The 26,394-nt window shown below is 49.8% G+C and overlaps 2 protein-coding genes across 8 annotated transcripts; one reads left to right on the top strand and one right to left on the bottom strand.

The window, feature by feature from the left end:
* The first annotated feature begins 239 nt into the window (after positions 1–239).
* On the top strand, positions 240–11,811 carry LOC309664698 (putative serine protease 47). Of its 3 annotated transcripts, XM_082470388.1 has the most exons (3): positions 240–820; positions 2,261–2,538; positions 11,386–11,811. In XM_082470388.1, the coding sequence occupies exons 1-3, from the start codon at positions 678–680 to the stop codon at positions 11,412–11,414; spliced, it is 450 nt and encodes a 149-aa protein (XP_082326514.1). In that variant the 5' UTR covers positions 240–677; the 3' UTR covers positions 11,415–11,811. The 3 variants fall into 3 exon arrangements, 2 of the variants coding, with proteins under 2 accessions (XP_082326514.1, XP_082326515.1); XR_014265989.1 differs by lacking the exons at positions 240–820; positions 11,386–11,811 and adding an exon at positions 5,484–6,235 and having other exon boundaries at positions 2,246–2,538; XM_082470389.1 differs by lacking the exons at positions 240–820; positions 2,261–2,538 and adding an exon at positions 10,445–10,677.
* On the bottom strand, positions 7,757–23,415 carry LOC309664696 (putative serine protease 47). 5 transcript variants are annotated; one of them, XM_082470384.1, is made up of 6 exons: positions 22,455–23,415; positions 20,737–21,014; positions 17,611–17,771; positions 12,187–12,306; positions 11,938–12,043; positions 7,757–7,905 (listed from the first exon to the last, which is right to left on the bottom strand). In XM_082470384.1, exons 1-4 carry the CDS (start codon positions 22,595–22,597, stop codon positions 12,241–12,243), a joined length of 648 nt encoding a protein of 215 aa, XP_082326510.1. In that variant the 5' UTR covers positions 22,598–23,415; the 3' UTR covers positions 7,757–7,905; positions 11,938–12,043; positions 12,187–12,240. The 5 variants fall into 5 exon arrangements, with proteins under 5 accessions (XP_082326510.1, XP_082326509.1, XP_082326511.1 ...); XM_082470383.1 differs by having other exon boundaries at positions 11,938–12,105; XM_082470385.1 differs by lacking the exon at positions 11,938–12,043.
* Positions 23,416–26,394: the final 2,979 nt, after the last annotated feature.

Raw genomic sequence — 26,394 nt, forward strand, 5'->3', positions numbered from 1 at the left:
CAGGCCCTAGACCAAGATGCCCGCTCTCAGGGGGCCTGGGCACACCCCCTGCCCTCCCAGGTGTGAGTCCTAGAGCCAGGGCTGTCTTCATTAGCCCACTCCCTCTTCTTTTAGAAATGTAGAATCCTGAGTCAGAGAGGGGGAATGACTTTCCCCAGCTCACACAGCACCACAGACTGCAAATCTCCCTCCCTAAGACACCGGGGTGACATGGAGGAGGCACAGGCCCTAAGAAGCCATGATCTTGAGCAAGTAATGTTGGCAACTTCTGAGACCTTTAGCTCTTTGATCTACAAGAGTAGGCATTGAGGTGTGCTAGTTGAGGGAAATAAGGTCTGTGACGCGCCCAGCCCTTGGCAGCCTCACTCGGGGATGTCCTTCTCCCTGCAGATGCTGCTGTGAGCTGCTGTGGCTACCCTAGGTCCCCCCTTGCCCCATCCCACCAGACCTCTGGGTCCTCATCCCCACAGGGCTTGCTCTGTCCAATTCTCAGGGGCAGCCAGTGAAAGTAGAGTCCAGGTAGCGCTGTCATTTTGGCTAGGCCACTGGACGCTTGGCCTTGGTTTTCCCATCTATGAAGTGGACAGGGCCTTCCTGGTAGTGGCATTTGGGGTACTACTAGTGTCTCTTTCGTAGGTGGCAGGGGAGTCTCCACAGTGTGCGGGAAACCCAAGGTGATGGGGAAGATCTACGGTGGCCAGGACGTGGTGGCTGGCCAGTGGCCATGGCAGGCCAGCTTGCAGTACCAGGGCTCACACGTCTGTGGAGCTGTCCTCATTAACTCTCGCTGGGTCGTTTCCACTGCCCACTGCTTTCTGAAGTAAGTCCTCCTTCCAGGGTGCCAGCACAGGCACTGGCAGGCGAGGGGGATATGGGGGAAGAGGAGAAGAGGGGTGATGGGCATCCCACGTCAGCTCCTCTGGGCTTTTCTCTGGGGCAGTCTGTGGCCTTCAGATGCATGTCATTCCTGCCTTTGGCCTGTGTACCCTCCACCTGGACTAGCCTCCCTGCTCACCTGCTCAGATCCGCCTCATGCTCTGCCATCAGGCCCTGTGCCTGTCCTTCAACACAGATGTGCCTCAGGAGAGTGGCAGTGTCCGTCCTGGCTGCCATGCAGTGTGGGCCAATCTCAGATCACAGCTTCTTCTTAACGTCCCCACATTTCCAGGTGTCAGATTCTAGGCAGGGACCTGGGACCGCATGTCTGGCCAGCAGCTGGGCAATTCTTCTTGTTACTCCTGCACAACTGTGTGCCCAGGAGTAGTCATGGCCGCTGGTGTGCGTTGTGGGGAGCCATGGTGCCAGGCTGCATAGGTGGGAATTGGGGCTCCCTGGGAGAGTGACATGGCTGCTCAGGAGTCTAATTCCCCTGGCCGTCCTGGGCCTGGCTCAGTGCCTGGGTCTGAACAGATGAGGAGGGGTCCCCAGGGAGTTGGGGCATCACAGCCCAGGTCTGGGAGCTGGAACTTTCGGAGCTTAGAGTCCTATTGGCGCCTACTCCATACGACGATCCATGCAAGCCCCTTTGTGACATCAGGGGTGGCAAGTCCCCACCTCACCCTGTCTCCATCCTGTCACAAGAGAAGGCCCAACATGGGTGAGAAGGGCAGATGCCTGGGCTGGGGGTTCCGGAGAAGGGCTATGCAGAGCGAGGGGCTTGCTGGAGGGGAAGGGTTTGGGCAAGGGGAGCATGAGTGGGTCTCCAGGTGGACGAGCCGTGCAAACAGTCAGGGAGGTGGGAAGTTTCAGCACCTGTGTTCAGGGAACAAGGCAAGGTTCTGTTTCCTGCACTCATTTGCTCATTTATTTAACAAGTCTTTTGTGAGTCCTTATAACTGAGTGGACAAGCAGCCCTTGGGCAGGAAGGTGTTTAAAGAAAGGAGAGGTCAGGAAGAGTGTGGGGCCAGAAGGTGGACTGTAGGGAGTCTTGGGAAGGGTAAAGTTAGAGCTGGGATTGAGCCAGAACTCCTCCTGTGTACAATCAAAGACCTTCATTTGATACGCCACCAAAGATCTTTCCAGCACAAGGATTCAGTGCTCCTCTGATTATAGTGTGTGATGGAGAAGCCGTGTGTCTGAGGTTGTAAGTAGAATAGCAATTAGCCCCAAGAAAGAAGGACTCCTGAACGCTAGAAATGGGGAGATAAAAGCTGTCTAGCATCATGTGGGGTAGAGGCCTGTGGGCAGTTAGATGAGGATGCAGGGAAAGAGCTAGCCCACACGCGGAGATGATGGTGACAATGTGCCCTTCTTCCTCCAGAAAATCTCACGCCCCGGAGAACTACCGGGTTCTGTTAGGAAGCACCCAGCTGCACCAGCACACCCAGCACACCCGAGAGATGTCACTGAGTCGGATTATCATGCACCCAGACTTTGAGAAGTTACATCCCTTCGGGAGTGACATAGCCATGTTGCAGCTGCTCTTTCCTGTGAATTTCACCTCCTACATCATCCCCGCCTGCCTCCCAGTCCCTGGCATGCAGCTACCCAGTAACTCATCCTGCTGGATAACTGGCTGGGGGATGCTCAACGAGGAAAGTGAGAGCGTGTAGGAGAGTCGGGTTGGGGGCAGATGAGGGTGGGGAGGAGGAAGGGGAGAAGGACAAAGGAGGGAAGAAGGGAGGTGTGGCTCCTCCTGAGGGGTCCCCAAGCAAAGAGGCACTGGACCTTGGCCCACTAAGCGTCATTTCTAGAGGAGTGGACCATTCTAGTTCTAGTTCTGAAAGTGTGTGATGGTAAAGCTTCAGTGTTCCCTAAGTGCAAAGGTTTACACTGAAAGTCTGGGAATCTTTGACTTTTGGAATCAAGATTCTGGGTTCTTGAAGTCTTTCTGGTTCTGGATTCCAAGCTTTTAATCAACCATGGATCTGAGATGACTTGATTCAACTCAAAGGTCATGCTTGGGGCCTGGTCCATTGCAGGCCACTGACAAACAAACACCCTGATTTCCCATTGCCACAAGAGGAGCTTGGGAAAAGTGGAAGGAAAACACACGTACGACTTCTGACCTCTGAGCCTGCCTGATGAAGTTAGAATGATTATGACTTAAGAGTGTTTCACTCTCTGAACCTCACTTTGCTCTTCTCCCAACGCAGCTCAGCTATCTACTTTGGAAGCTTGTTAGGTGCACTGCATAACGCAGGAAAAAAATTATGTTTTTTAAGATTGAAAGAGGAGAAATGTAGGCAAAGACTTATGAGCCAGAGTCTTTATTAAAGAAAGGAGTATTTATGGTTGGGGGAAATGCTTATGGTGCAAAATTAAGGGGAAAAAGAATATATATATTTTAATTATTTGTAGGGTCATAATTTGGTACCGTGTTTCTCAACAGAGGTGCTACAGGCATTTTGAACAGACCCTGTCTTCATTGGGTGGGAAGTGCCAGCATCCCTGGCCCTTGCCTACTAGTATGTCATGAACACTCCCTAATCATAGGACAAACAACCAGGTTCCCAGCATTCTCACACCACATACACAACACATACACACCACACATACACCACATTTCACACACACACACACACACACACACACACACACACACACACACACAGACTGTTCCTCCTTGAGGACAGAAACCCTGTCTTTCTTGTTTTAATATCCCAGCCTGTGGCCCGGGCAGGGCCAGGCACCTTGTAGGTACCCCACTGCTGCCACCCTGGTCCTATAGACCATAATTGCTTGCCTGTACCTCCAGACTGGTCTCTGAGATCCCACCCTGTGTGCTATACTTTAGTCTCCACATAGCTGTCTGAGTGTTTTCTTTAAAGCAGGAGTCATGCCAGTTCCCTGCTCATTACCCTCAGTGCCTTCTCATTTATACCTAGAAAAAAGTCATAACTCCCTACCTTGGCTCTCAGGCCCTGTGTAATGTTGGCCCCAATTCCTCTCTGCTCATCTCCTACTACATCCCTTACCCACACCATCCCAGCCAGCAGGCCTCCTTCCTGCTTGAAAATGCCAAGGCCATCGCCACCTCAGGACCTTCACCTTGGCTGCCTCCCTGGCCTCACTTGCTCTCCCTGCTAACCTTGGCATGACTCATTTCTTTACATGTACAACTCAGCTGCTCCTCTGAGGAGTTTTACTTGATCATATGAGCTAAAACAGGCAACCTCTAATAGCATATGTCCCTGTTTTATTTCCTTTACACCACTTATTAGATCTAAAACAATTCTACTTATGTACTTCATTTACCCTGTTGATACAAAAAGCTCAGCTTCCCTGTACACCAGTGCTAAATAGAATCTTGGAGACAGAGTTCTGGGTGAAGTAGAAAAGGATAGCTTTATTACTTTGCCAGGCAAACGGGGACACAGTGGGCTCCTGCCTCGAAAAACTGTGTCTCTACTTGGAGAGGATAGTGAGAAGTTTCACAGTAATGGTTCAAAGAGGGCATGATCAGCTCTTGGACGTCCTGCTGATGAGGTGGGGGTGAGGTAAGTAAGAGTCAGCATCATCAACCTTCAGGTTCCAACTGGTCTGGGCTCTACATGCTTGTGGGCAGCATACCATTGTTAATCATTAACTTCTCCCACCTGGAGGGGGTTTCAGTATCTGCAAAACAGCTCAAAGATATTGTTTTGTATATCCATTGTTGGGGAGCCAGGACCTTGCCCCAGGGCTGCACTATGTTTCTCTTGACTGTTTCTCACTGGTCTCGCATCCCCTCCCTTCCCTGATTAACAACTGCTTGAATCTGCCCGTTGGAACTCAGAGAAGGTCATGGAGGCTGAATGAAGTCTATTTCCTGTAATCAAAGAAATGGGGGACACAGAAAGCCTTTGTGCCCAGGAGCCCCTCAGGGCCCTGCTCGGTATCCCTGTCTCCCCCAACTAAGAATGTTCCTGTGTATCGTTAGTGTCTAAAAGATACTGAACACAAGGACAGAGGAATAAATGAGTGATTGGAGGAGAGGGTGGATGGGTGAAGGGTAGGTGGGAGGATGAGTGGGTGGAAGGAAAGATGGGTGGGTGGGTGAAAGGATGGTAGGCAGAGATAGTTGGAGTGAGTGGAGATGGATCAAAAGATGGGTAAATGGGCAAATGGATGGAAGCGTGAGTGGATGAATGGGACATGAGGAAAGAGGAAAGATAGGTAGATGGATAGAGGAATTGGTGGATGGATGGAAAGGTTAATGATAGACAAATGGAGAGCGGATGGGATGGTCTGTGAAAGGGTAGGTAGGTTGGTGAATGGTTGCTAAGCACCACTGAGTGGCATGTGTTGGTGGGATTTGCCTTTTTCCTTTGTAGAATAGGAGAGGTGTGGTCTATTGCTATGAGGGAGGTGGAGGGAATAGGATGAGTTTGGAAAAGTTTGAGAAAAGGGGGAGGGCTTACTAGGCATAGGTAGAAGACTGAAACCGTGCTGAAGGCTCAACTGTGCTGAGAAAAGTCCATGTTGAAGTGGTGAACAGTAAGACAGAGTAGCCTGTAGCTAAGCCACAGCACCCTTCACTGATTTCCTCCTTATCCTCGCAGCGCCTCTGCCCGAACCCTTCCATCTCCAGGAGGGTAAGGTGGGCTTCATTGAGAACAAGTTTTGTAATATATTTTACGGACTTAGAAAAGGCAAGAACTTCTCCGTGCATGAGGACATGCTGTGTGCTGGGGACTTCTCGACAGGAAAGGCCATCTGCCAAGTGAGTAAGGTCATTTCTGTTCTTCCCTTGCCTGTTCTCAGGGCCTCAGTTTCCCTAGGGGAGGGGCTGTGTTGCCTCTACTGTCTTTGTGGAGACCCCTGGGACTTCCCATTTCCTCCCTCCACATGTCTTCCTGGGCTCAATTCCTTGGCAGTGTCCCCCAGGATAGCCCCTTCCTAAGCCCCTTGCACATAAGGGCATCTACTGGCAGCACCCTCAAACAGCATCTTTTTATGAGGCATACCTTAAAGTTTTTATTTAAGTATAACATACATACAAAAGAATCTATTCATGCTGTTTTCATAAGTTGGATGAACTTTCACATAGTTACGCAACAGATGACCAATACCCCAGAGGTCCCACTCACACCTCCTTCCTATCACCAACACCCAACAGAAACCACCATCTTCACTTTTGACAACTTAGATTCGATTCTGAATATTCCATAAATAGAATTTATTTCCAGTTGTCAATCTTTCGTGTCTTTATATTTGTGAGATTCATCCAAACTGTTAAATGTAGTTATAGTTTGTTGAGTCTCATTGCTCTACAGGACTCTATTGTGTGAATTGAATTCTATGATCAGTTCTACTCTTGATGAATATTTTAGAGGTTTCCAAGTTTTTCATTTCATTTCACTTCCAAATATTTTATCTTCTATTTCACAGAAACCCTTGAGTAGAATTGTTGAATTAAAAGGAATGTGTATATTCAGCTTTGGCAGATATTTCCTAACAACATCTCCAAAGTGGTTGCACCATTTCCACTCATTCCAGCAGTGGATGAGAGTTTAATATTTATTTATTTTATTTATTTATTTTCCTTATTTTTTTTTGGCTGTGTCGTGTCTTAGTTGCACCACAAGGGATCTTTGCTGAAGCATGCGGGATCTTTCGTTACGGTGCGCGGTCTCCTCCGGTTTCTCTCTGGTTGTGGTTCTCAGGCTTCTCTCTAGTTGTCGCGTGTGGGTTTTCTCTCTCTAGCTGTTGTGCGTGGGGCTCTGGAGTGCATGGGCTCTGTAGTTGTGGCATGCAGGTTCTCTTGAGGCGCACGAGCTCATTAGTTGCGGCACGCTGGCTTAGTTGCCCCTGCGGCATTTGGGATCTTAGTTCCTCAACCAGGGATTGAACCCGCGTCCCCTGCATTGGAAGGCAGATTTTTTACCACTGGATCACCAGGGAAGTCCTGGATGAGAGTTTATATCCTCGCCAACACTTTGCACTTTCCATCTTTTCTCATTTTGATAGCTTATGGTGGTTTGCATGTCCCTGATGACAAGTTAAATGTACTTTCATATGTTTATTGTCATTGGATGTCTTCTCTAAAGTTTCCCTTCCAGATTTTCCCCCCTCTCACTTTTCTGTTGGGTTGTCTTCTTTTCCTTTAGGGGCTCTTTGTGTATTTTTACATATTACAGGTATGAGTCCACTGTTGGATATTTGAATTGTAAACATTTCTTTCCTCTCTCTGTAATGCCCAATTTTAGAGGTGGGCAAACAGGTCCGGAGAGGGAAAGTCGCTACCCTAAAATAAGGCAGCACAACCTGGTCCCCCGTATTCTGACTCCAAGCCTAACCTGACCTCCACCATATCCGCCTCAGGGCCCAGCCTCCCAAGCTGGCATCATGTGCGGAGCTCTTGCATAGATGGCATTGTGGAGTGGAGGGGAGAGTATTAGGGTTCTGGAGTTAGAGACACTGCTCTGCCCTGAAGGTCTTTTCACTTTCTGAGCCCATGTCCTCATTTATACTGTAGGATTCTGAGGCCTCCTTCATGGGATTGTCGAAAGGATGGTGTAGTGGGTTGGATAGTGTCCCCCTACATTTGTAACCATCTGGAATCTCAGAAAGTGACCTGATTTGGAAATAGGTCTTTGCAGATGTGATTAGCTAAGAATCTCGAGATGAAACCATTTTGAATTTAGAGTGGGCTGAGGGATAGACAGAGAGGTACTTGATTTCAGACTTCTGGTTTCCAGAACTGTGAGAAGAGAAATTTCTGTTGTTTTTATAGTGACCCAGTTTGTGGTAATATGCTTTGGCACCCCAGGAAATGCACACAGGAGGGATGGGATGCGCCTGGTCCTTGAGAAGGCCTCACAGACTGCTGTTTTCACGGCAGCCCAGTGGAGCTGCTGAGCCAGAGGGAAGAAGCTCGGCCAGCTGCCCTCCTGGTAGGAGGTAGACCCAGCTTTCTTGGTTCCCAGTGCACAACCCATGGCTGTCTGGCTTGGGCCGTTGTTCTCACAGAGTCAGCTGCACCTGCAGGTGAAATAAAGGGCTGAGTCCCCCGAGTCCCCATCTGGCTGTCACCGTAGACCTCCCTTCCAGCCTGGAGAGGTCATGGCCATGGAGTTCAGGGCCGGAGCCCTTTGCCTGCTTGCCTGCTGGACATCCATTCTGCCTCTTGACCGCACCCCCTCTCGTTTCTCCCCAGGCTGAGGACACCATTGAGCTGGACACCCAGGAGCCCCAGCACATGGCCCCTCCTGCCCCCCTTAGCCTTTCAGTCACCACAGCCTGTCTGAGAGGTTCCATCTAGATTCATCTTCTGTCACATGCCTGCTCTGGTCCCAACCTCCAACCGGGACTCTCTTCTCTCACTGAAGTGCCCTCCCCCAGCACAGGACACCCAGAAACAAGTCTGAGGAGAGACAGACCCCAGGAGCACTCAGTGCTCAGACTGTGGGGCAGGACAGAGCTGGGTCCAGTCTTCAGTCTGTAATTTAGTGATTACGACCTTAGATAACCCGTGAAATGGGGTTGCTAACGGCCTCCACTTAATAAGGTCCTTATAGAAGATTCAGTACTGTGCCTGGCATTCAGTAGGTGCTTAACACCTGCTGGCTTTCAATCTCCTGGCCTGGTCTGCCTCCCTCTATCTGGATTGTACCTGTTCTTCTGGGCCTGTCTTAGACCTGTCCTCTCACCCAAGGTAGAATTCATTGCTCTGGCCCTGCCCAACACACACACACACACACACACACACACACACACACACACACACACACACACACACTGTTTGCTGCGTGTCTTCAGTAGTGCAAAGTGCAGCTCACTTTGCGTGGGATACATTAGTGTTGGGCCTTCCTCTGCCTTCTGAGAACTCCCCAGGGGCTAGGAGGCTATTGGAGCCCTTCCCATCTCCCTCGGACTGGCCCAGAATCCATCATAATATAGACAACCACATGGCTCATCTGCACGAATCCCTGAGGCCTGGAGTGGACAGGGACCAGGCCTTCCCCTGGCCTTGAACAGCTTGGGGTGGGTACACTGTGGGGAAGGCTAAGGGCACCCCAGCTAGGGAGCACAGAGGGGAAGAGCTGAGGTGATGATGGCACATTCCCAATCTCCAAGAAGACCCCGTGTATGACTTTCTTGGGTCTGCGGTGACAAATCACCTCAAAGTGGGTGGCTAAAACAACAGAACTTTATTCTCTTACCTTTCTGGAGGTCAAAAGTCTAAAGTCAAGGTGTTGGCCGGGCTGGTTCCTTCTGGAGACTCTAGGGGAGAATGTTTTCTTGCTTTTGCTAGCTTTTTCGAGGCCGCCAGCATTCCTTGGCTCATGGCCCCTTCCTCTGTCCCCAAAGCACATTGCTCCTACCTCTGCTTCTGTCATCACATCTCCTCCTCTGACTCTGGCCTCCTGCCGCCCTCTTTCCTCATGAGAATCTTTCTGATTACATTGGGTCCACCCAGATAATCCAGGATAGTCTTCCTATTTCAAGATGCTCAACTCCATCACAGCTGCAGAGTCCCTTTTGCCACGTAAGGTAACATAGCCAAAGGGTCCAGTGATGAGGATGGGCATCTTTGAGGGTTATTTTTGGCCAGCTACACCATGTACCCTTCTCTCTCCTTCAAGCCGCCACTTCCCCCACCCCCTCCTCAGCTGGAGATCTTCTCATTTCACTGAGAACGCCAAAGCAATCAATCAGCCTAGAGCCCATTCATCTTGCCAGCCCCACCCTAGCATCTTCCATCTCTCCTGAGCCTCATGGCCCATCCCAGCCAGTCTGTCCTGGAGCTCTGGGTGCCCAAAGGCTCTCCTGCTCCACGTCTTCTGTCTCCCTCTTTCCTGGCTCCTGTGTAAACGTGCAACAGCACTCTCCCTCCTGCAATTGCCCAGTTTCTCTGCCTTCCTTCCCCAAAAGACTCACAGCAGCACTGAATCTAACCCACTCCACCCAGGAGTGTCGCCAATGTGCCACCAGAGCCACATGACCAACATCCCCAAGAGCCTGTCTTGCCAGAGCCACCTGTGGACCTGAGTCCTCCTCTCACTCAGCACTTCAGCAAGTCTCACTCCCATTTCCTGGGCACCAGGACTAGCCAGCTACTCTGCTGTGCACCTTGTCCCCTCCCCTCCCACCTCTAAATGCTGGAGAGCCCAGGGCTCCGTGCTCAGCCTGCTGCTTCCCCTCTGCAGTTCCTCCCTGGTTGGTGAGAAAGGCTCAGATTTGAAAGGTCCTGTTGCCTCCTTCAACATATTGCCCCAAATCTGACTGTTTCTTACTGCCCTGGCCCCTCCCCATCAGTAATCTCTCACCTTCCGTCCTGTAGCTACCTCCCAACTGGTTCATTCTCCACACAGCACCAGAGTGATCCAGGTGCTAGACATAACCTAGACAGTTCTCCATGGGGGTCAATTCTAACCCCCCACCATAAGGCCCTGTGACCCCATGTCCCATCTATCCCCCTTGCTCCGCACACATCACTGCTCTTCCTCCCCCCACACCTGGCCCAACCCTCCTCTCCTTGTCTGCGCTTACTGCTCCCCCTTCTCCTGCATCAGAAAGTTAGGTTGTTTCTTGCCTGGAGTCTCAGCACAGGAAAGCTTTGTGCCTCCACCCTATGAAGTGCCCTTCCCTTCCTGTCCTGTCCCTTCCATGGCTTGTTTCCACATGTCACATCTGACAATGGCAGGCTAATTGGCTTATTTACAAAAGCACCGCAAAAGAGGAGCCTTGTCATTTCACCGCTGTGCCCAAAGGCGGAGGCTGCCCTGGATGCTTGATGTGCGTGTTGGACAGGTGAGTGGAGGAGCAGCAAGCATGGCTATGGCCCCTGCTCCCCCACCCCCACCCCCAAGGATGGGACCTTCGCTTTGGCTGATGAGTGAGGGGATTTCCAAGCAGATTGTCCTGCCCTGACAGCATTTTAGGACTTCAGCAGCTTTCTGGGGACCCCCATCTTCTCCCCGAGCAAAACAGGCTGCCTCCACCATGCCTGGGTATGGGCATTTTCTGAAAATGTTCAACCAAGAAGTTGAGAGAAAAATTAAAGGCCTAACTAAATGAATGAAAAAGGAGGAGGACCCACGTGGGCACATGCTGCTGCAGTTCAGGGTATTGCAAGAGCTGGGGACTGACGCAGCTTTAGCTGGCCAGGCTTTACTCACAGAGCAGCTCTCTTGGGCCCTACGGTGCAGCTGTCCCTTCTCGGCCTTGGATAGTGCCCGTCCTGGACCACCAGGGCCTCGCTGGGCACAGAGGTCCATATGTTGATAGGTTTAGATCAATGATTGTCCTGAGGGTCAATCAGGAACTTCCTATAGCACGATTCCACTGCCTGCCTGCATGGCCTAATAGGGCTGCTCGGCAGTGGGACGCTGGTGTTGGGACTTTCACAGAGGTGCACCTGAGTGAGCCTGGATGGCAGAGACTCATAAGCCCCACCTTGCTACCTGGTCTTCTCAGACCTGGCTCAGTCACCCACATGAACTCCCATCTCTTTCCTAGGGCGATTCCGGGGGGCCCCTCGTCTGTGACTTCGCCAGTGCCTGGGTTCTGATGGGGCTGTCCAGCTGGGGCTTTGACTGCCGTCATCCCATTTACCCCAGCATCTTCACCAACGTCACCTACTTCACCGACTGGATCGTCGAGATCCAGAGACTCACACCTCTCCCTGAGCCCACATCCGCTCCTCCTCAGACCCTGTTTCCATACCAGACTCTGCAGGCTGCGGGCTCGCCTGGGCCTGGCACAGCCTTTGTGCCTCCACAGAGCTGGCCCCTGCTGTTGTTCATGCTTGGGGCCGTATGGAAAGCCCTGCAGTGATCCCCCAAGCCCCTCTGCTCTTGCTCTCTGCCTCAGGGTCCAGTCTCCTCGCTGGAACCTTCTGCCTCTCCCCTCCCGCAGCCCCATCACCTTTCAGTGGTCCCTTCTTTGCTTTCCTGTCCAACTGCTGCCACCCCACGAACCAAGCATGAAAAAAACAAATACAAACTAATGAAAGAGTCATCTTGCTCCTGTCTTGGGGCCCTATTGCCCGCCTTGATCCTCAGCACTCACCCTTTCCCTTGAGGTCTGTTGTCTGACTCCGTGGTCAAGGAAACAGGACCGGGCAGGGAGACTATCCCAGGAGGAAAGCAGGAGTGAGGACACTGAAGGAGTCCAGCTGGGGAGAGAGAAAGGTGTCTTCACTTGCAGACACCACTCCTGCCATGGGGGTGCACAGGCCTTCAGAGGAAAGATATGTCAGCTCCAGCTGCCATAACAAATACCACAGGCAATGTGGCTTAAACAAGAGGAATTTATCACCTCACAGTTCTGGAGCCCAGAAGTCTAAAGTCTCTCTCCTTGGCTGATAGATGGTCATCTTCTCCCTGTGTCCTCACATTGTCTTCCCTCTGTGTGTTTCTGTGTCCAAATTCTCCCTTCCTATAACAGCACCAATCATATTGGATTAGGGGCTACCCTAGCGACCTCATGTTAACTCAATTATCTCTTTAAAAGCTCTACTCCAAATAAAGTCACATTCTGGGGACTTCTCTGGAGATCCGGGGTTTAAGACTCCACGTTTCTATTGCATTGGGCACGGGTTCCATCCCTGGTAGGGGAACTAAGATCCCACATGCCACATGGTGCAACCAAAAAAAAAAAGTCACATTCTGAGGTACTGGGGTTAGGACTTCAACATATGTATTTTGGGGGGGGGCATAATTCAGCCTTTAATAGGAAGTAAGACATTTTGCCAGGTGTCTGTAGTACAAGGGAGTAAGGATCTTTCCCAAAGTAAAGAACCGTCACTCGTGGGATTTGGAGGAACAAGGACCAGTTCCCCACGGAGGTAGACGGAAGTTCCCAGAGTGCGGGACAATTGACTTGGACTGGAGTACATGACCCAGGCCATGAGGAAGGGGCTTCCAGCCTGCAGCATAGAGGGCTGTTGAATGTGGCGGGTCTAGCAGAGTAAGTGGGAAACAGAGAGAGGAGGCCTGATGCCAGGCTGAGGTGCAGGCTGGCAGTCCTCAGACCTCTGCTCCTAGAGTCGACTTCCAGCACCCTCCTCACCCATCCCCATGCTCCTGCTCTCCACAGTCTGAAGGGGCCCAACTCACTGCCCCCCAAGCCCACATGACACTGCTCTCTTCTGTGTAGGGGCCCAGGCCAGCCTGGCCCAAGATGTCCACAGACCTCCAGCAGTTGGAGCCTGGTGTCTCCTTTCTGCTTAGCTGACTCAGGACTTAGTGGCCTGGCAATAAGCCTTGAATCAATGTTCTAGTCATCCTTCCTACCAATATGCCTGACACAGAGTCCTTGTGCAGCCATCGGGATCCCAGGAGGCCTCGCAATGCACCCGCCCCAGCCTTCCTAACCCATGGTAATGTGGTAAATTTCCCATTTAGCACATATCCAATATGGACTAGATGCCATTCAAAGGGTTCAGTGGAAGTTCTTTCCAATCCTGGCATTGCCCAAATATCCTGAACCCTCACTGGCAGGTGAGCACAGATGGACTCGTATGCACATGAACACTGGGATGCCACTGGCTGGAGCCAGGACCCTGCACAGGAACTCCCTTCCTAAGATGATCTTGGGAGGCCTCAAGAAAGTGTCTTCCCAGCGTCCACACCTGTCTAGGCATTGCCGCACTCCCTGCCTCTGGCCATCCCTCTGGCTGGAGCTCTACCACTGAGGTACCACCACACCTAGCAGGAGAGCCTTTGGGCACCCAGAGCTCCAGGAGAGACTGGCTGGGATGGGCCATGAGGCTCAGGAGAGATGGAAGGTGCTAGGGTGGGGCTGGCAAGATGAATGGGCTCTAGGCTGATTGATTGCTTTGGCGTTCTCAGTGAAATGAGAAGATCTCCAGCTGAGGAGGGGGTGGGGGAAGTGGTGGCTTGAAGGAGAGAGAAGGGTACATGGTGTAGCTGGCCAAAAATAACCCTCAAAGATGCCCATCTTCATCACTGGACCCTTTGGCTATGTTACCTTACGTGGCAAAAGGGACTCTGCAGCTGTGATGGAGTTGAGCATCTTGAAATAGGAAGACTATCCTGGATTATCTGGGTGGACCCAATGTAATCAGAAAGATTCTCATGAGGAAAGAGGGCGGCAGGAGGCCAGAGTCAGAGGAGGAGATGTGATGACAGAAGCAGAGGTAGGAGCAATGTGCTTTGGGGACAGAGGAAGGGGCCATGAGCCAAGGAATGCTGGCGGCCTCGAAAAAGCTAGCAAAAGCAAGAAAACATTCTCCCCTAGAGTCTCCAGAAGGAACCAGCCCGGCCAACACCTTGACTTTAGACTTTTGACCTCCAGAAAGGTAAGAGAATAAAGTTCTGTTGTTTTAGCCACCCACTTTGAGGTGATTTGTCACCGCAGACCCAAGAAAGTCATACACGGGGTCTTCTTGGAGATTGGGAATGTGCCATCATCACCTCAGCTCTTCCCCTCTGTGCTCCCTAGCTGGGGTGCCCTTAGCCTTCCCCACAGTGTACCCACCCCAAGCTGTTCAAGGCCAGGGGAAGGCCTGGTCCCTGTCCACTCCAGGCCTCAGGGATTCGTGCAGATGAGCCATGTGGTTGTCTATATTATGATGGATTCTGGGCCAGTCCGAGGGAGATGGGAAGGGCTCCAATAGCCTCCTAGCCCCTGGGGAGTTCTCAGAAGGCAGAGGAAGGCCCAACACTAATGTATCCCACGCAAAGTGAGCTGCACTTTGCACTACTGAAGACACGCAGCAAACAGTGTGTGTGTGTGTGTGTGTGTGTGTGTGTGTGTTGGGCAGGGCCAGAGCAATGAATTCTACCTTGGGTGAGAGGACAGGTCTAAGACAGGCCCAGAAGAACAGGTACAATCCAGATAGAGGGAGGCAGACCAGGCCAGGAGATTGAAAGCCAGCAGGTGTTAAGCACCTACTGAATGCCAGGCACAGTACTGAATCTTCTATAAGGACCTTATTAAGTGGAGGCCGTTAGCAACCCCATTTCACGGGTTATCTAAGGTCGTAATCACTAAATTACAGACTGAAGACTGGACCCAGCTCTGTCCTGCCCCACAGTCTGAGCACTGAGTGCTCCTGGGGTCTGTCTCTCCTCAGACTTGTTTCTGGGTGTCCTGTGCTGGGGGAGGGCACTTCAGTGAGAGAAGAGAGTCCCGGTTGGAGGTTGGGACCAGAGCAGGCATGTGACAGAAGATGAATCTAGATGGAACCTCTCAGACAGGCTGTGGTGACTGAAAGGCTAAGGGGGGGCAGGAGGGGCCATGTGCTGGGGCTCCTGGGTGTCCAGCTCAATGGTGTCCTCAGCCTGGGGAGAAACGAGAGGGGGTGGGGTCAAGAGGCAGAATGGATGGCCAGCAGGTAAGCAGACAAAGGGCTCCGGCCCTGAACTCCATGGCCATGACCTCTCCAGGCTGGAAGGGAGGTCTACGGTGACAGCCAGATGGGGACTCGGGGGACTCAGCCCTTTATTTCACCTGCAGGTGCAGCTGACTCTGTGAGAACAACGGCCCAAGCCAGACAGCCATGGGTTGTGCACTGGGAACCAAGAAAGCTGGGTCTACCTCCTACCAGGAGGGCAGCTGGCCGAGCTTCTTCCCTCTGGCTCAGCAGCTCCACTGGGCTGCCGTGAAAACAGCTGTCCGTGAGGCCTTCTCAAGGACCAGGCGCATCCCATCCCTCCTGTGTGCATTTCCTGGGGTGCCAAAGCATATTACCACAAACTGGGTCACTACAAAAACAACAGAAATTTCTCTTCTCACAGTTCTGGAAACCAGAAGTCTGAAATCAAGTACCTCTCTGTCTATCCCTCAGCCCACTCTAAACTCAAAATGGTTTCATCTCGAGATTCTTAGCTAATCACATCTGCAAAGGCCTATTTCCAAATCAGGTCACTTTCTGAGATTCCAGATGGTTACAAATGTAGGGGACACTATCCAACCACTACACCATCCTTTCGACAATCCCATGAAGGAGGCCTCAGAATCCTACAGTATAAATGAGGACATGGGCTCAGAAAGTGAAAAGACCTTCAGGGCAGAGCAGTGTCTCTAACTCCAGAACCCTAATACTCTCCCCTCCACTCCACAATGCCATCTATGCAAGAGCTCCGCACATGATGCCAGCTTGGGAGGCTGGGCCCTGAGGCGGATATGGTGGAGGTCAGGTTAGGCTTGGAGTCAGAATACGGGGGACCAGGTTGTGCTGCCTTATTTTAGGGTAGCGACTTTCCCTCTCCGGACCTGTTTGCCTACCTCTAAAATTGGGCATTACAGAGAGAGGAAAGAAATGTTTACAATTCAAATATCCAACAGTGGACTCATACCTGTAATATGTAAAAATACACAAGGAGCCCCTAAAGGAAAAGAAGACAACCCAACAGAAAAGTGAGAGGGGGGAAAATCTGGAAGGGAAACTTTAGAGAAGATATCCAATGACAATAATCATATGAAAGTACATTTAACTTGTCATCAGGGACATGCAAACCACCATAAGCTATCAAAATGAGAAAAGATGGAAAGTGCAAAGTGTTGGCGAGGATATAAACTCTCATCCAGGACTTCCCTGGTGATCCAGTGGTAAAAAATCTGCCTTCCAATGCAGGGGACGCGGGTTCAATCCCTGGTTGAGGAACTAAGATCCCAAATGCCGCAGGGGCAACTAAGCCAGCGTGCCGCAACTAATGAGCTCGTGCGCCTCAAGAGAACCTGCATGCCACAACTACAGAGCCCATGCACTCCAGAGCCCCACGCACAACAGCTAGAGAGAGAAAACCCACACGCGACAACTAGAGAGAAGCCTGAGAACCACAACCAGAGAGAAACCGGAGGAGACCGCGCACCGTAACGAAAGATCCCGCATGCTTCAGCAAAGATCCCTTGTGGTGCAACTAAGACACGACACAGCCAAAAAAAAATAAGGAAAATAAATAAATAAAATAAATAAATATTAAACTCTCATCCACTGCTGGAATGAGTGGAAATGGTGCAACCACTTTGGAGATGTTGTTAGGAAATATCTGCCAAAGCTGAATATACACATTCCTTTTAATTCAACAATTCTACTCAAGGGTTTCTGTGAAATAGAAGATAAAATATTTGGAAGTGAAATGAAATGAAAAACTTGGAAACCTCTAAAATACCCATCAAGAGTAGAACTGATCATAGAATTCAATTCACACAATAGAGTCCTGTAGAGCAATGAGACTCAACAAACTATAACTACATTTAACAGTTTGGATGAATCTCACAAATATAAAGACACGAAAGATTGACAACTGGAAATAAATTCTATTTATGGAATAATCAGAATCGAATCTAAGTTGTCAAAAGTGAAGATGGTGGTTTCTGTTGGGTGTTGGTGATAGGAAGGAGGTGTGAGTGGGACCTCTGGGGTATTGGTCATCTGTTGCGTAACTATGTGAAAGTTCATCCAACTTATGAAAACAGCATGAATAGATTCTTTTGTATGTATGTTATACTTAAATAAAAACTTTAAGGTATGCCTCATAAAAAGATGCTGTTTGAGGGTGCTGCCAGTAGATGCCCTTATGTGGAAGGGGCTTAGGAAGGGGCTATCCTGGGGGACACTGCCAAGGAATTGAGCCCAGGAAGACATGTGGAGGGAGGAAATGGGAAGTCCCAGGGGTCTCCACAAAGACAGTAGAGGCAACACAGCCCCTCCCCTAGGGAAACTGAGGCCCTGAGAACAGGCAAGGGAAGAACAGAAATGACCTTACTCACTTGGCAGATGGCCTTTCCTGTCGAGAAGTCCCCAGCACACAGCATGTCCTCATGCACGGAGAAGTTCTTGCCTTTTCTAAGTCCGTAAAATATATTACAAAACTTGTTCTCAATGAAGCCCACCTTACCCTCCTGGAGATGGAAGGGTTCGGGCAGAGGCGCTGCGAGGATAAGGAGGAAATCAGTGAAGGGTGCTGTGGCTTAGCTACAGGCTACTCTGTCTTACTGTTCACCACTTCAACATGGACTTTTCTCAGCACAGTTGAGCCTTCAGCACGGTTTCAGTCTTCTACCTATGCCTAGTAAGCCCTCCCCCTTTTCTCAAACTTTTCCAAACTCATCCTATTCCCTCCACCTCCCTCATAGCAATAGACCACACCTCTCCTATTCTACAAAGGAAAAAGGCAAATCCCACCAACACATGCCACTCAGTGGTGCTTAGCAACCATTCACCAACCTACCTACCCTTTCACAGACCATCCCATCCGCTCTCCATTTGTCTATCATTAACCTTTCCATCCATCCACCAATTCCTCTATCCATCTACCTATCTTTCCTCTTTCCTCATGTCCCATTCATCCACTCACGCTTCCATCCATTTGCCCATTTACCCATCTTTTGATCCATCTCCACTCACTCCAACTATCTCTGCCTACCATCCTTTCACCCACCCACCCATCTTTCCTTCCACCCACTCATCCTCCCACCTACCCTTCACCCATCCACCCTCTCCTCCAATCACTCATTTATTCCTCTGTCCTTGTGTTCAGTATCTTTTAGACACTAACGATACACAGGAACATTCTTAGTTGGGGGAGACAGGGATACCGAGCAGGGCCCTGAGGGGCTCCTGGGCACAAAGGCTTTCTGTGTCCCCCATTTCTTTGATTACAGGAAATAGACTTCATTCAGCCTCCATGACCTTCTCTGAGTTCCAACGGGCAGATTCAAGCAGTTGTTAATCAGGGAAGGGAGGGGATGCGAGACCAGTGAGAAACAGTCAAGAGAAACATAGTGCAGCCCTGGGGCAAGGTCCTGGCTCCCCAACAATGGATATACAAAACAATATCTTTGAGCTGTTTTGCAGATACTGAAACCCCCTCCAGGTGGGAGAAGTTAATGATTAACAATGGTATGCTGCCCACAAGCATGTAGAGCCCAGACCAGTTGGAACCTGAAGGTTGATGATGCTGACTCTTACTTACCTCACCCCCACCTCATCAGCAGGACGTCCAAGAGCTGATCATGCCCTCTTTGAACCATTACTGTGAAACTTCTCACTATCCTCTCCAAGTAGAGACACAGTTTTTCGAGGCAGGAGCCCACTGTGTCCCCGTTTGCCTGGCAAAGTAATAAAGCTATCCTTTTCTACTTCACCCAGAACTCTGTCTCCAAGATTCTATTTAGCACTGGTGTACAGGGAAGCTGAGCTTTTTGTATCAACAGGGTAAATGAAGTACATAAGTAGAATTGTTTTAGATCTAATAAGTGGTGTAAAGGAAATAAAACAGGGACATATGCTATTAGAGGTTGCCTGTTTTAGCTCATATGATCAAGTAAAACTCCTCAGAGGAGCAGCTGAGTTGTACATGTAAAGAAATGAGTCATGCCAAGGTTAGCAGGGAGAGCAAGTGAGGCCAGGGAGGCAGCCAAGGTGAAGGTCCTGAGGTGGCGATGGCCTTGGCATTTTCAAGCAGGAAGGAGGCCTGCTGGCTGGGATGGTGTGGGTAAGGGATGTAGTAGGAGATGAGCAGAGAGGAATTGGGGCCAACATTACACAGGGCCTGAGAGCCAAGGTAGGGAGTTATGACTTTTTTCTAGGTATAAATGAGAAGGCACTGAGGGTAATGAGCAGGGAACTGGCATGACTCCTGCTTTAAAGAAAACACTCAGACAGCTATGTGGAGACTAAAGTATAGCACACAGGGTGGGATCTCAGAGACCAGTCTGGAGGTACAGGCAAGCAATTATGGTCTATAGGACCAGGGTGGCAGCAGTGGGGTACCTACAAGGTGCCTGGCCCTGCCCGGGCCACAGGCTGGGATATTAAAACAAGAAAGACAGGGTTTCTGTCCTCAAGGAGGAACAGTCTGTGTGTGTGTGTGTGTGTGTGTGTGTGTGTGTGTGTGTGTGTGTGTGTGTGTGTGTGTGTGTGTGAAATGTGGTGTATGTGTGGTGTGTATGTGTTGTGTATGTGGTGTGAGAATGCTGGGAACCTGGTTGTTTGTCCTATGATTAGGGAGTGTTCATGACATACTAGTAGGCAAGGGCCAGGGATGCTGGCACTTCCCACCCAATGAAGACAGGGTCTGTTCAAAATGCCTGTAGCACCTCTGTTGAGAAACACGGTACCAAATTATGACCCTACAAATAATTAAAATATATATATTCTTTTTCCCCTTAATTTTGCACCATAAGCATTTCCCCCAACCATAAATACTCCTTTCTTTAATAAAGACTCTGGCTCATAAGTCTTTGCCTACATTTCTCCTCTTTCAATCTTAAAAAACATAATTTTTTTCCTGCGTTATGCAGTGCACCTAACAAGCTTCCAAAGTAGATAGCTGAGCTGCGTTGGGAGAAGAGCAAAGTGAGGTTCAGAGAGTGAAACACTCTTAAGTCATAATCATTCTAACTTCATCAGGCAGGCTCAGAGGTCAGAAGTCGTACGTGTGTTTTCCTTCCACTTTTCCCAAGCTCCTCTTGTGGCAATGGGAAATCAGGGTGTTTGTTTGTCAGTGGCCTGCAATGGACCAGGCCCCAAGCATGACCTTTGAGTTGAATCAAGTCATCTCAGATCCATGGTTGATTAAAAGCTTGGAATCCAGAACCAGAAAGACTTCAAGAACCCAGAATCTTGATTCCAAAAGTCAAAGATTCCCAGACTTTCAGTGTAAACCTTTGCACTTAGGGAACACTGAAGCTTTACCATCACACACTTTCAGAACTAGAACTAGAATGGTCCACTCCTCTAGAAATGACGCTTAGTGGGCCAAGGTCCAGTGCCTCTTTGCTTGGGGACCCCTCAGGAGGAGCCACACCTCCCTTCTTCCCTCCTTTGTCCTTCTCCCCTTCCTCCTCCCCACCCTCATCTGCCCCCAACCCGACTCTCCTACACGCTCTCACTTTCCTCGTTGAGCATCCCCCAGCCAGTTATCCAGCAGGATGAGTTACTGGGTAGCTGCATGCCAGGGACTGGGAGGCAGGCGGGGATGATGTAGGAGGTGAAATTCACAGGAAAGAGCAGCTGCAACATGGCTATGTCACTCCCGAAGGGATGTAACTTCTCAAAGTCTGGGTGCATGATAATCCGACTCAGTGACATCTCTCGGGTGTGCTGGGTGTGCTGGTGCAGCTGGGTGCTTCCTAACAGAACCCGGTAGTTCTCCGGGGCGTGAGATTTTCTGGAGGAAGAAGGGCACATTGTCACCATCATCTCCGCGTGTGGGCTAGCTCTTTCCCTGCATCCTCATCTAACTGCCCACAGGCCTCTACCCCACATGATGCTAGACAGCTTTTATCTCCCCATTTCTAGCGTTCAGGAGTCCTTCTTTCTTGGGGCTAATTGCTATTCTACTTACAACCTCAGACACACGGCTTCTCCATCACACACTATAATCAGAGGAGCACTGAATCCTTGTGCTGGAAAGATCTTTGGTGGCGTATCAAATGAAGGTCTTTGATTGTACACAGGAGGAGTTCTGGCTCAATCCCAGCTCTAACTTTACCCTTCCCAAGACTCCCTACAGTCCACCTTCTGGCCCCACACTCTTCCTGACCTCTCCTTTCTTTAAACACCTTCCTGCCCAAGGGCTGCTTGTCCACTCAGTTATAAGGACTCACAAAAGACTTGTTAAATAAATGAGCAAATGAGTGCAGGAAACAGAACCTTGCCTTGTTCCCTGAACACAGGTGCTGAAACTTCCCACCTCCCTGACTGTTTGCACGGCTCGTCCACCTGGAGACCCACTCATGCTCCCCTTGCCCAAACCCTTCCCCTCCAGCAAGCCCCTCGCTCTGCATAGCCCTTCTCCGGAACCCCCAGCCCAGGCATCTGCCCTTCTCACCCATGTTGGGCCTTCTCTTGTGACAGGATGGAGACAGGGTGAGGTGGGGACTTGCCACCCCTGATGTCACAAAGGGGCTTGCATGGATCGTCGTATGGAGTAGGCGCCAATAGGACTCTAAGCTCCGAAAGTTCCAGCTCCCAGACCTGGGCTGTGATGCCCCAACTCCCTGGGGACCCCTCCTCATCTGTTCAGACCCAGGCACTGAGCCAGGCCCAGGACGGCCAGGGGAATTAGACTCCTGAGCAGCCATGTCACTCTCCCAGGGAGCCCCAATTCCCACCTATGCAGCCTGGCACCATGGCTCCCCACAACGCACACCAGCGGCCATGACTACTCCTGGGCACACAGTTGTGCAGGAGTAACAAGAAGAATTGCCCAGCTGCTGGCCAGACATGCGGTCCCAGGTCCCTGCCTAGAATCTGACACCTGGAAATGTGGGGACGTTAAGAAGAAGCTGTGATCTGAGATTGGCCCACACTGCATGGCAGCCAGGACGGACACTGCCACTCTCCTGAGGCACATCTGTGTTGAAGGACAGGCACAGGGCCTGATGGCAGAGCATGAGGCGGATCTGAGCAGGTGAGCAGGGAGGCCAGTCCAGGTGGAGGGTACACAGGCCAAAGGCAGGAATGACATGCATCTGAAGGCCACAGACTGCCCCAGAGAAAAGCCCAGAGGAGCTGACGTGGGATGCCCATCACCCCTCTTCTCCTCTTCCCCCATATCCCCCTCGCCTGCCAGTGCCTGTGCTGGCACCCTGGAAGGAGGACTTACTTCAGAAAGCAGTGGGCAGTGGAAACGACCCAGCGAGAGTTAATGAGGACAGCTCCACAGACGTGTGAGCCCTGGTACTGCAAGCTGGCCTGCCATGGCCACTGGCCAGCCACCACGTCCTGGCCACCGTAGATCTTCCCCATCACCTTGGGTTTCCCGCACACTGTGGAGACTCCCCTGCCACCTACGAAAGAGACACTAGTAGTACCCCAAATGCCACTACCAGGAAGGCCCTGTCCACTTCATAGATGGGAAAACCAAGGCCAAGCGTCCAGTGGCCTAGCCAAAATGACAGCGCTACCTGGACTCTACTTTCACTGGCTGCCCCTGAGAATTGGACAGAGCAAGCCCTGTGGGGATGAGGACCCAGAGGTCTGGTGGGATGGGGCAAGGGGGGACCTAGGGTAGCCACAGCAGCTCACAGCAGCATCTGCAGGGAGAAGGACATCCCCGAGTGAGGCTGCCAAGGGCTGGGCGCGTCACAGACCTTATTTCCCTCAACTAGCACACCTCAATGCCTACTCTTGTAGATCAAAGAGCTAAAGGTCTCAGAAGTTGCCAACATTACTTGCTCAAGATCATGGCTTCTTAGGGCCTGTGCCTCCTCCATGTCACCCCGGTGTCTTAGGGAGGGAGATTTGCAGTCTGTGGTGCTGTGTGAGCTGGGGAAAGTCATTCCCCCTCTCTGACTCAGGATTCTACATTTCTAAAAGAAGAGGGAGTGGGCTAATGAAGACAGCCCTGGCTCTAGGACTCACACCTGGGAGGGCAGGGGGTGTGCCCAGGCCCCCTGAGAGCGGGCATCTTGGTCTAGGGCCTGCGCTCCCAGGGCCTCACGGAGGGGAATGAGACCCGCGGCCCTGGACTCAGGGCCACTCGTTCATCAGTCCTGGTGCTTTCCTCCACCCAGCCACCCAGCCTCAGGGTCAGACCCTGCTATGTCCCCACTTCCACAGTCCCACAGAGGTCCCACGGTCCCACAGAGGCACTTCCCACCCAGAGGCTCCACAGTGGGGAGTCGGTGACCCACCTGTGTTGAGGGGGTCTCTGGGCTGCCCGGTTGTTGGCCAGGGCAGAGAAAAGATGAAATTCAGTGACTCAGGGCACCCAGGCCCTGGTCACAGCCGGCCCCCTCAGGCCCTGCAGTTTAGGCCGTTTCAGCCCTCAACAGAGGCCCCAACGCACCTGTGGCTCCCGGGGCCAACCGCTGCGCTTCCGGAGTCGGAGCGCTGCCCTCCACCGCTCCGCCCGCGCCTGGAGCCCAGCCGGGGGCGGCCGTGGCCGTGGCCGGGGACCCTCGCAGCTCCAGGGTGGCCACGGGCAGCAGCAGCAGCCAGAGAAGGGCCACAGGCTGGCCTCGGCCTTGGGCGATCCACGCCTCCGTGCCCATTGCCAGGGTTGCTGACTCCCGCCTGACCCCAGCCTGGCCCTGCCTGACCTTGCCCTGACCCCGCCTCAGCCCAGCCCTCAGCCCACCCTGACCTTCTTCAGAACCTTTTAAACAACTCTACTAAGATATAATTTATATACCATGAAGTTCACTTATTATTATACAAGGGACAATTCAATGATTTTCTGTACATTTTTTAAAATTTATTTATTTATTTATATTTAAATAAACTTTTTGTTTTAGATTTATGAAAAAGTTGCAAAGACAGTACAAGGAGTTCCAAGATCCCCCTCACCCACTTTCCCCTAATATTAAGATCTTATATTACTATGGCACACTTATCACAACTAGTGAGCCAATATTGAGACATTAATATTAACTGAGGTCCATTCTTTCTTTTTTTAAATTTTTTTAAGCTTAAGGTGTATAGCATAATGATTTGACTTCCATGCATCATGAAATGATCATCAGAATAAATTTAGTGAACATCCATCATCCCACATAGATACAAAATTAAAGAAATGGAAAAAAAAGTTTTTCCTTATGATGAGAACTCTTAGGATTTACTCTATCAACTGTCATGTATAACATACGGCAGTGTTAATTATATTTATCATGTTGTCCATTACATCCCTAGTACTTATTTATCGCATAACTGGGAGTTTGTACCTTTGACTGCAGCTAACCAGTTCTCCCTCCCCCAATCTCCGGCCTCTGGTAACCACAAATCCGATCTCCTTTCCTATGAATTTGTTTGTTTTTGAAGTATAATTGATGTACAATGAAATGCTATGTTAGTTCCTGTTACACAACATAGTGATTGGTTATTTCTGTACATTTCAAAATGATAAGTATAGTTATGATATGTCACCATACAAATATATCACATACTTATTGACTATATTCCCCACAGTGTACATTTCATACTCATTTATTTTGCAACTGAAATTTTGTACCTCTTCATCTCCCTCACCTATTGCTTTCTTTCCCCCAACACTCTCCCGTCTGGCAAGCACCTGTTTGTTCTCTGTATCTATAACTCTGTCTCTGTTTTGTTAGGTTTCTTCATTTGTTTTATTTTTTAGATTGCATATATAAGTGTAATCATACAGTACTTGCCTTTGTCTGATTTACTTCACTTAACATAATACCCTCATGGTCCATCCATGTTGTTGCAAACGGCAAGATCCCGTTCTTTATCAGATATGTGATTTGCAAGATTTTCTCCAAGTCTGTAGCTTGTTTATTCATTCTTTCAACAGTGGTGCTCAAAGAGCAAAAGTTTTTAATTTTGATGAAGTCTAATTTACTAATCTTTTCTTGTATGGATCATGTTTTTGATGTTATATCTAATAGATCATGAAGAGTTTCTTCTATGTTTTCTTTGAGAAATTTTAGGGGTTGTTTCTTACATGTGGATCTGTGATCAAGTTTTAGTTCATTTTTGTCTAGTGTGATGTAAGTTTCTGTTTCTTTGCTTTGGGTTTTTCCTGTGGATATCCATTTATCCCTGCACCTTTCCTTGGTTAAAAAAAGAAAGGTTAGTCTTTCTTGTATTGAATTGTCTTGGGACCTCTGTTGAAAATCAATTCATAATAAAAATTGTTTTATTTCTGGACTCTTAATTCTGTGCCATTGAACTGTATTCCTTTCCTTGTGCCTGAAACCCACTGTCTAGATTAACACGTATTGTAGTAGAATTTGACGTCAGGTGGTGAAAGTTCTCCAGCTTTATTCTTTTGCCAAACTGTTTAGGCTATTCTGCATCTTTTGCATTTCCATATGAATTTTAGGATCAGCTGTCAAATTCTACACAAAAAGAGCCTGCTAGAATATTCACAGGGACTGCATTGAATTTATAGATCAATTTGAGGAGAATTGCTTTCTTTTTTTGACTTAAAAATTTATTTATTTATTTATTTATCCATTTTTGGTTGCGTGGTGTCTTCGTTGCTGCGTGTGGGCTTTCTCTAGTTGTGGTGAGTGGGGGCTACTCTTGGTTGCAACGTGCAGGCTTCTCATTGTGGTGGCTTCTCTTGTTGTGGAGCGTGGGCTCTAGGCACGTGGGCTTTAGTAGTTGTGGCACACGGCTCAGTAGCTGTGGCTCACCGTCTTTAGAGCGCTGGCTTGTAGTTGTGCCTCATGGGCTTAGTTGCTCCGCGACATGTGGGATCTTCCTGGACCAGAGCTCAAACCTGTGTCCCCTGCATTGGCAGGAGGATTCTTAACCACTGCACCACCAGGGAAGTCCGAGAATTGCTTTCTTGATAATATGAAGTCTCCTGATCTATGAACAAGAAATGTTTCTGTTTATATAGATCTTTAATTTCTCTCAGCAATGTTTTGTAGTTTTCAGTGTACAGATCTTGCAGCTCTTTATTAAATTTATTTCTAAGTATTTTATTCTTTTCCATGCTACTGTGAATGAAATCATTCTGTTAATTTTCCTTCTCATATTTTTGTACTTAGTATATAGAAATGAAATTTATTTTTATAAGAAATGTTTCCTGTGACCTTCTTAAACTTGTTTATTCATTGTAGTCTGTTTTG

This window comes from Balaenoptera physalus (assembly GCF_965194825.1).
Source record: "Balaenoptera physalus genome assembly, chromosome: 7".
NCBI lineage: Eukaryota > Metazoa > Chordata > Mammalia > Artiodactyla > Balaenopteridae > Balaenoptera > Balaenoptera physalus.

What these genes read in the sequence shown, in the direction of transcription:
- LOC309664696 (XM_082470381.1), bottom strand. Translation starts at nt 22,597, where the DNA reads ATGGGGAAGATCTACGGTGGCCAGGACGTGGTGGCTGGCCAGTGGCCA. An exon ending in GGGGATGCTCAACGAGGAAA is followed by an intron (nt 17,772 to 20,736) that starts GTGAGAGCGTGT and finishes TTATCCTCGCAG; the next exon opens with CGCCTCTGCCCGAACCCTTC. An exon ending in CAGGAAAGGCCATCTGCCAA is followed by an intron (nt 16,943 to 17,610) that starts GTGAGTAAGGTC and finishes TCTATTTCACAG; the next exon opens with AAACCCTTGAGTAGAATTGT.
- LOC309664698 (XM_082470388.1), top strand. Translation starts at nt 678, where the DNA reads ATGGGGAAGATCTACGGTGGCCAGGACGTGGTGGCTGGCCAGTGGCCA. An exon ending in ACTGCCCACTGCTTTCTGAA is followed by an intron (nt 821 to 2,260) that starts GTAAGTCCTCCT and finishes TTCTTCCTCCAG; the next exon opens with AAAATCTCACGCCCCGGAGA. An exon ending in GGGGATGCTCAACGAGGAAA is followed by an intron (nt 2,539 to 11,385) that starts GTGAGAGCGTGT and finishes TCTCTTTCCTAG; the next exon opens with GGCGATTCCGGGGGGCCCCT.